The 9,530-nt window shown below is 41.2% G+C and overlaps 1 protein-coding gene across 1 annotated transcript; it reads right to left on the bottom strand.

Annotated features, from left to right (window-relative positions):
• Positions 1-769: 769 nt before the first annotated feature.
• LOC125898128 (ribonucleoside-diphosphate reductase large subunit-like) lies at positions 770-8,199 on the bottom strand. Its single transcript, XM_049591814.1, has 19 exons — positions 8,008-8,199; positions 6,272-6,360; positions 5,957-6,134; positions 5,503-5,603; positions 5,341-5,400; positions 5,218-5,257; positions 4,958-5,120; positions 4,718-4,859; positions 4,536-4,619; positions 4,263-4,424; positions 4,066-4,145; positions 3,781-3,982; positions 3,547-3,696; positions 3,229-3,450; positions 3,072-3,148; positions 2,822-2,957; positions 1,926-2,021; positions 1,620-1,808; positions 770-1,317 (listed from the first exon to the last, which is right to left on the bottom strand). The coding sequence occupies exons 1-19, from the start codon at positions 8,024-8,026 to the stop codon at positions 1,126-1,128; spliced, it is 2,382 nt and encodes a 793-aa protein (XP_049447771.1). The 5' UTR covers positions 8,027-8,199; the 3' UTR covers positions 770-1,125.
• Positions 8,200-9,530: the final 1,331 nt, after the last annotated feature.

The following is a 9,530-nucleotide window of genomic DNA, read 5'->3' as shown; positions in this document are numbered from 1 at the left end:
ATGCTTTAATATCAGAAGAAAGTAGCCTTGTCTTCAGTTGAAATTTTGCACTGTAGTTACTCTGTAACACTAATAAAACATTCGAATCATGTTTATTTCTGTCTCTGTATTTCATGAACATAGCATAAGGGAAAATTAACTGTGCTGACTGAGGTTAGAGTTAATGTTTAATTTAATTCGATGGCAGACCAACACCCTGCTACAGTGTGGCAATGCAGGTCTCAGCTTGCTTTACACATACTGCTCCCATGAGGTCGCATGCATGAACACACCACTTCATTAATTCATTACCTGCAGCATCACCTGTCCCAAGACACAGCCCGACCAGACTCTTCTTACAGAAAAACACCTTGCAATTACAATACTGCATGACTGATGCCATCACCAGTTTCATGTAGGTGTTGAGTGTGTTCTGTCCTGCAACACCACAGATAATGAAAACATACTTTAATCTGACACAAAAGCCTCTGTCCCTTTTTACTAGGAAATTAGGTTTGCGTCTTACATGCACAGGCATGTCGTATCACCAACCAATCATTGTCACACTCCATCCCGTGTGACAGGAAAGCAGATCTCTCCTACCTCTCATTTCCTAATAAACAAGACACATTAATTACAGCATGCTCACTCTAATTCAGCTCATTTTTGCTGTAGAAAATGTGGAAGACTCTTCATCTTTGTAAATGTAAAACAAAATTACTGCAGGTCTAATACATGCATAACAGAAGCACCACAAATACTTGACATTAGTGTAATAATGAGACTTAAATTAAGACCACTGTATGACATGTTTAATTTCCACACATCTGACAGACAAACATGAAGTTCATTAATGTGACCCACATATTATAAAACTGTATTGATTAAAAAAATAACTAAGGGTAGTTTTAATTCATTGCACCCTGTTCATTCTATACAAACATGCATACAACATAACTTGAAAATCCAGATAATATTAAATAAAAACAGCAAAGATTTGTGACCTGTTCACAGCGGCATATGTAAAACCCTCATTACATCATCATATACAAATAAAAAGCACCAAGTGTTTCCAAAAACACGTTTTAAACAGGGGAAGTTGATGGATAAGAGGAAGTGTGTTTATCTGTGTGAACCACACTTCAGTTAAGAGCCGCACATCAGGCACTCATCCTTGTTTGCTAAGGAACACACCATGGCAGCAGTGTTCCGCTGTTTGGTCTCCTCCTCATTGCTCTTGGCTGACTTGGCTTCCTTTATTTTCTCCTTGTTGAGGGTGAACTGAATGGGGTTGGCTGCAGGCTTCGTTCGCAGGTAGTACATGCCTGTTTTCAGGCCCTGCAGGGAAAAGAAGACAGGCATTTAGATGTTTCTTGGCGCTGTGATGCAGCATACGGTATGTCAAGCCTGTATTCTTTTTTTTTTTTTTTTTTAAAGATATTTTTATGGGCATTTTTTGCCTTTAATTGACAGGACAGCAAAGTGTGAAAGAGGGAGGGAGAGAGGGAGAGACATGCAGCAAAGGGCCACAGGCTGGAGTCGAACCCGGGCCGCTGCGGCAACAGCCTTGTAAATGGGGCGCCTGCTCTACCACTAAGCCACTGACACCCCAAGCCTGTATTCTTTTATTCCTGACTCACCAGCTTCCAACCGTAGAAGTGCATGCTGGTCAGTTTTCCGTAGTTTGGCTCAGCAATATGGATGTTTAGGGACTGGCTCTGGTCAATGTAGGCACCACGATCTGCTGCCATCTTGATGACAGTCTTCTGAGAGATTTCCCACACAGTTTTATACAGCTGCTTCAGATCATCAGGGATCTCTTTAATATCCTGCGGGCAAGTCAGATGGGTTGGTGATCACCAAACAGGAAGTCATTTGAAATCACAGCAACATTTAAAGCAGTGATACTAAAGATCTTAGTTAAGATTTTAAGTGTGACACTTTACCTGGATGGATCCATTCTGAGCAATCAGCTGGTTCTTCATTTCGTCACTCCACAGTCCTCTTTCTGTGAGGTCCTTCAGCAGGTGAGGGTTCACAATCTATTGGAGAGGCAGAAAAGTCACTAAGCAGCTTTTCCTTCTAAGGTTCCTGCTGCTTAAGGCGGGTTTGATTTCAGACTTTTCAATGTCATTTGGAATTAAATTTAAGACTAATTTTATCATTTCCAAAAGTAAAGGGAAAAAAAAACACAAGACAAACCATGAACTGACATCAATTACTTAGGGTTAAGGACACATTTACCCATGTAACATAACACACGTCTTGTTTTGTCCCTTAGTGGAGATCAGGATAGAGGAGAACTGGGAAATACCTGCCGTATGTTGGCAGGTTTTCTTGGCAATTGTGTGTATCTCTCTCTGCATGTGGGATTTCACTGCCATTGTGCAGAGTTTGAAAAACATTTTGCATTGCCTTGAACCAGTTTCAGTCATGCCCCAAAATCTTGGTTGAATAGCCAGTTTTTATTGAGTTTGTACTACAATGACAGCTAGTTAGCAGATAGTTGATCCTCTGCTCTGAGCATAGCGACTGGAAGCAAAAAATGAGTGTTGCTGGTTCCATCTCCTGATCAGCATGACACTAATGCAAAAGGAATTCTATAAATTATTTTTGGTATTTTACAATGTAACGTCAGAAACCAAGATTCATACAATCCTACTCCCTAATGTCTTTGCATTTTTAAGTATTTTGAAAGAGTGATTAAGACATTTTAATACCAAGTAAGGCCTTATTTTGATATTAATCAATACAATGCCTTCTGAGACTTTTTAAGGACCCACAGGAACCCTGTCCTTCACAACTGTGGAGACACAAAGCAGCAAATGCATTAAGTGCTGACCTGAAATTCTCCAGAGAGCACCCTGCGGGTGTAGATGTTGCTGGTGTAAGCCTCAATGGACTCGTTGTTGCCCAGGATCTGGGCGGTGGAAGCTGTGGGCATGGGGGCCATGAGCAGACTGTTCCTCACACCATGCCTGAGGACACACAGGGACAGGGAAGGAGCTGAATCAGGGATGAGCTTCGATCTCTACGTACAATAGATATAAGATGAGATACACCAACAAGGAAGTCATTTCAGGAACACTTACTTGGCAATTTTCGCCTTCAGTGCTTTCCAGTCGTGGAGATCTGTTGGAGTTTTATTCCACATGTCATGCTGAAGAATCTGGAAAATAAAATTAGTTAGGATCTGAGCCCAGAGAGCTAAACCATGTCCAAGGATGGATTTTAACAAAAACTACTCACTCCCTTGCTGACAGGAGAGCCTGCGTAGGTTTCATAAGGGCCGAGCTCTGCCGCCAGCTCACAGCTGGCCTCCAGGGCAGCGTAGTAGATGGTCTCAAAGATCTGAATGTTGAGCAACTGGGCCTCTGCGCTTTCAAATGGATAACGCATAAGGATGAAGGCATCCGCAAGACCCTGCACACCGATTCCAATCGGTCTGTGACGCTTGTTAGACCGTTCAGCCTGTAAAGCAGGACAGAGGAGCCATTTGTTAACACAGAGCACATAAGACCCGACTGCATGACTGATAAAGAAGCAACACCAGATAAGAAAGCGCACCTCGATCACTGGGTAGTAGTTGATGTCAATAATCTTGTTCAGGTTCTTGACAATGACTTTGGTGACAGATGCAAGCTTTTTAAAGTCATAGGTCCTTTCTGGGGTGACGTACATGTTGAGGGCGATAGACGCCAGGTTACACACTGCAACCTGAGAAACAAACCAAACAAGCATTAACAAAATAATGTAATGACCAATTTGAATATTACAGAATCAATATCTCCTGCCCCTCACCTCGTCTTTGCTCGTGTACTCTACGATCTCCGTGCACAGATTGCTGGATTTGATGGTGCCCAGATTCTGCTGGTTGCTCTTCCTGTTGCAGGCGTCCTTGTAGAGCATGTATGGTGTGCCGGTTTCTGTCTGTGACTCAATGATGGCGTACCACACCTGCTGAGCCTTCACCACACGCTTAGCTCTGCCCTCCTTCTCATAACTGAAGACAGACCAGATACATGGGACAGGTTAGCACTGAGAAATGAACTGTTTGTTCAAAACAGTTTGTGGAGCTGGTCTTACCGAGTGTAGAGCTCCTCAAACTCCTCTCCCCAGCACTCCTCTAAGCCAGGACATTCACTGGGACACAGTAGAGACCAGTCCTACAAGAGCAGGAGAGAGACAGTAAGACTAAAAGAACATAGTAGATTAAAGATCATGTGGCTTAATATTAACTGATGTAAATGTGAGTCAGGGAGGAGACTCTCGCAGATGTTCACCTGATTGCTTTCCACTCGTTTCATAAATAAGTCTGGGATCCACATGGCGAAGAACAGGTCTCTGGCCCTCTGCTCCTCTTTCCCTGTGTTCTTCTTCAACTCTAAGAAGTCAAACACATCAAAATGCCACGGCTCCAGGTACACAGCGAACGCCCCGGGTCTCTGAACAAGCAAACACAGAGAGCAAGGTGAATTAAATTTACTACCAGCGATGTCTCTAGTCTACAGCAACAATGTCGAGCTCCATTATCAGCATGCGCTGCAAATCTTCACCTTGTTACCACCCTGGTCAACATAACGTGCCGTGTTGTTGTAGACTCGAAGCATAGGAACCAGCCCATTGGAAGTGCCATTAGTCTGAAAAACAAGAACCACTGTAAGCAATGCAAAAAGGACAAAATATAAGCCCCTCTATATCTGCTTGATTTGAATCCCTGCTGTGTGCGTTAACTCACCCCAGCAATGTAGCTGCCTGTTGCTCTGATGCAGCTCACTGCCAATCCAATACCTCCAGCTGATTTAGAGATGAGGGCACACTGCTTCAGTGTGTCATAAATACCTTCAATGCTGTCATCCTTCATGGCCAGCAAGAAACAACTGCAAGAACACAAACAAATTGGATTATTGTGGGGAAAAAAAAAAAAAATCAAGTTAAAGAAGAAAGCGTCAGAGCTAACTTTGCTCAGAGGCTTTACCTAGACAGCTGTGGCTTGTTGGTGCCAGCATTGAACAGAGTAGGTGAAGCATGGGTGAACCACTTCTCTGACAGCAAGTTGTAGGTCTCAATGGCTGCATCAATGTCTTCTTTGTGAATCCCAACAGCCACTCTCATTAGCATGTGCTGGGGCCTCTCGGCAACTACAGAAAATGGACAGTCATTAGTAATTTTAAGAATTAAAATTAGTAGTCTCTGTGCCCATAAACACACTAAGCTTTAAGAAAAACCTATTCTCACCTTTGCCGTTAATCTTCAACAAATACGACCGCTCAAGAGTCTATCAGAGAAAAAGGGACAAATTAGATTCACAATCCAGGTATCTGCTTGAGATGTTGAAAGTGAGATGGAATGAAAAATTACCTTAAAGCCAAAGAAGTTGTAAGAGAAGTCTCTGTCATAAATGATGGCTGAGTTGAGGCGCTGCAAAGGAAAGATGATATTATGTTAAAAGGCTGCTACGCATAATTATAGTGATTTCAGATTTGAAAACATGGACAAAACACATCATCAAATGTGACTTACACCCTTGTTTTCAAGTACAATGTCGAGTGTCTCTTTGGCGATCATGGGAGAGTGTTGTTTGTTCAAGGGGTTCACGTAGTTGTACAGGTCTTCCATCACATCTATGAAAGCAAAGAGGAAAGAAAGTGTAATATCAGGTAATTCAAACACTTTAACAACGTACAGTCAATGTGCTATCTCACACAGCAAATGCCGTATGTTAAATGAGTGTAGGTATTGTTTAATGAGACTGATCACAAGAAAGATGCATTAACATCTGAATGGCTCACTACCCTGTCTAAACAATTTCCTAAGGGGAACCCCATATCACAATCTGCAGCATCATTTTTTACCAAAAGATGGTGAAATCAATGTATACTGCAATATTGCTGTTATTTATTTCAATGCAAAGTCATATTTCTGAGCACATTAATTGCGTACACAAATGGTATGGTAACTTAAAACTTGTACACACCACTGAAGACTTTCTTGGTCTCTTTGTGCAGGTTAGACACCGCAATTCGTGCAGCCAGGAGCGCATAGTCAGGATGTTTGGTGGTGAGGGTGGCGGCGGTCTCTGCTGCCAGAGTGTCCAGCTCCACAGTGGTGACTCCGCTGTACAGACCCTGGATCACCTTCATCGTGATCTGAGCCTGCAGGAACAAGAGGTGAAGGGGTTACATGCTGTAGAATATCACCGGAGTGGAGTCAACAACCGTGTCACTCATTTACATCGCTTGATGTTTCGCTTTTTAGTGTTAATAAGTAAGTTTTAGTGGTTTGAACTCACAGGGTCCACAAAGTCAGAGTTGAGTCCGTAGCAAAGCTTCTGGATGCGAGATGTGATTTTGTCGAAAGTAACGGCCTCCTGGCGTCCATCTGAAAAAACAAACAATATTATTAGTTCTGAAACTTATTTGGTCATTTCTGAGGTAAATTCTTAGTTCATGAATATAATTGCTAGGGCCCGACTGATATGGATTTTTTGGGGCTGATGCCGATTCCAATGTTATGGAATAAAAAAATGTGATAACCGATATATTGGCAGATTAATTTTTTACATTTTTCAATTTAAAACCCCCCGAAATACCTGCTTTTGATGGCTTAAATATAGTTCAAACACTCGTTACAAAGATATAAATTGAAGGAAGAACATTTTACTATTTTCAAATACTTTTATTATCAGAAATTGTGTGGAACAAGCAGCATATGAACAATTTGAGCACAAAATAAATCAAAAATATGATGTGCAAAAAGGCAGTAAACCTCTGGGAAATAAAATAATCATGCAAAGTCTGTATGAGTTAAGACATTCACATGTATGTTCACAGTACCAGTTCTTCTTATTATTGCCAATTTAACAGAGGTAGGTAATAGTGCAAAAGTAACAAGGACATCATTTCTAAGTAAAACACCATATTCCCTGCATTTTATTTGTGATGAAAATATAAGTGTTAACATCGATTATTCTCTAATGGCTATAATCGGTCGATTAAATCGGCTGGCCGATAAATTGGTCGGGCCCTAATAATTGCAGTCAAGAAATATCAGTGCTATGGCTGTGAACTGGATTCCCTCTACCAGGGGGTGTCATAGTGAGGGGGAAACAGGGACTCATTACCCAGGGCCCCAATAGGAGGGAGCAGTAATTAGTGCCATGACTAAATTAAAACTGCCTGAATAAACTGGTTAAAAATACTGAATGCATATAAAAGTAGTGGAAGCTCTCTGAGGCCCCTCTCACCCCTTAAAGACACAATCTACTCTGCCCATGCACTAGGTTAAGTCAAGGCTCCAAAAAGGAACAGAAAGGAAAATACCCAAACTGACTTAGTAAAATAAATAAATAAATAAAATCAAAAGGTGCCTGAGAGAGCATGGATCATGAGAGAAAGAGCAGGGGGCCCCACAGGGACTGCTCATGCATAGGGCCCAGGATGTGGTGCTGCACACCCCTGCCCTCTACTGATCAATGAACTGAATGGAGCCCGCGCTGAACACCTGTCTGACCAGTTAGTGTTTACAACAAAGTCTTGTTACTTGGCGCCAATACCACAGATGCTGAACATGACTAATAACCCTGTCACTACACAGCTCCTATGTAAAGGGAAGTTTGCCAACGCCTTAATGTCGCAAAACACCGGCGGAAACAAATTAAACATTAAAGTCAAAACTTGTCAACGAGTACAGTGAACGCATTTAAATGTTATCTTCAACATTATTCAAAATAAAGAGGCAGCAAACCTGCAAAGAGAAAAAGAAACTGTCACCGGCTGAGCTTCCATAGCTATCTCTTTGTTTAGTGTCTCGATGACACCACACAAAGAAACACACACTCGAGCATGAATGAAACGTTGCTCCAGGCTGCAGTGTTGCATCTCTTTACAGTTTCAACATGTATCACCGCTTGGATACAATTTTAAACACTTAATGAGTTTTTCCTGACCTTCACATCCTCCTTCACACTAAAACACTGCATTACTCAAACACTATCTGACAGCATTAAAGTGAAGTGAGCCACTATACCTCTCTTAATGACGTGCATGTTTGCAGCAGAGCAGCTGGTTTCCTCACACAGCGGGTTGGTGATGTTTTCTCCTCGGCTTTGACACGATGAGCTGCCTGTGCTGCGGCTGCTGCTGCTGCAGAGTTGTTACAGCAGGTTATTACTCTGTGTGAGAACAATCAGCCGACACAGTTGAATCTCAAACTGGGCGCCAACAACCCGCGAGCCAGTTACACTGAAATGCGTCAGCGGGACAGCCAATCAGAGCAGACTCCATCAGACTTTTAAACCAATAACAATCCGTCGTCAGTCATTTTTACAACTTCCGGTCCCGTTTCTGGGTAAATGTGGCGGGATATTTCCTACACAACGGGTTTTATAACATGTAATTATCCTGTCTTATTTAAGGATTGCTTCATATGTGCTGTTTGTTGCAATGTGGAAATTTCCAGCTCCCACATATGAATGTGACTGGAGTTATAACCAAGTTGTGACTCGCACAGTTAGATGCATTTCCTTCCTTACATGATAACTACACTAATACATGTTTAGATTATATCAGTACTCTTCAACATCAGCATAATGGCAATACTATGTATATATTCATGAATGAATTAAAGCAGTATAACTGGAGCGACATCCATTACAATTGTATCCACAGTGGCTCATCAGACAAACAGGTTGCACCATTCCTGAAACATAAAAATCAGCTTTTATTGATCTCACAGAAGATTCAGAGTCCAGCAGGCTCCGCTGAACGGGTTGAGGAGCTTTTTAATTTCTCAGTCTGTGAAACTACTAAATCAGAATTTGGGTTTTACGTAGGCCTCAGTGTACCTGAGATATTTGTAATGGGGCCTTTGGTTTTGCTGTTTAATTTTGTGTTTTGTGTTTTTGTATTTAGGCCTATGCGGCAAAACACATTTCAGAAAATGCTCTGATTTGACAGTGAAATCAAAAAGAAAATGAATACAGTAAATATGCACTTTACTTTAACCATTTTCACTACTTCATATCTGCTGCTGTTGGTCTTTTGCACTACATGTACATCAAGTCGTCATTGATTGTACATAGGTTTGGATTATCTTTAGAGTGTCTTGTCTATTAGGTTATACTGCTTGGTTTATTTGACTTGTATTATATTGTTTTTTATTGTATCATTATTATTATTATTATTATTATTATTATTCCAATTCAGCCTTGTTTTAGCTTTTAAATTGTACGGTATTTCGATTCTTCCATATGTCCTGCACATGTAGTGAATTGACATTAAACTTTTGAACTTAGAACTTTTTGATAATGAGTTGTGCATTGGTTCTAGTGATATTCATATTCAGCATCTAATTTTTATTGAATGGTCCTTTTTTATCCTCACAAGCATATCATGTTTGGTAAATTAATCTCTGCAAATGGCTCTGCCTAAATATAAAAAATCATAATATCATGGAAACATCAGTAGATTATCCAAAACTAAGTTGCAGTTTGCGAGCTATGACTTCGCTTCAGACTCTTTGACGAACAAAGAATCAAACGAAGGAAGTCG

Source organism: Epinephelus fuscoguttatus, linkage group LG12 (assembly GCF_011397635.1).
Source record: "Epinephelus fuscoguttatus linkage group LG12, E.fuscoguttatus.final_Chr_v1".
Taxonomy (NCBI): domain Eukaryota; kingdom Metazoa; phylum Chordata; class Actinopteri; order Perciformes; family Serranidae; genus Epinephelus; species Epinephelus fuscoguttatus.
This window is presented reverse-complemented; position numbering and strand designations above follow the sequence as displayed.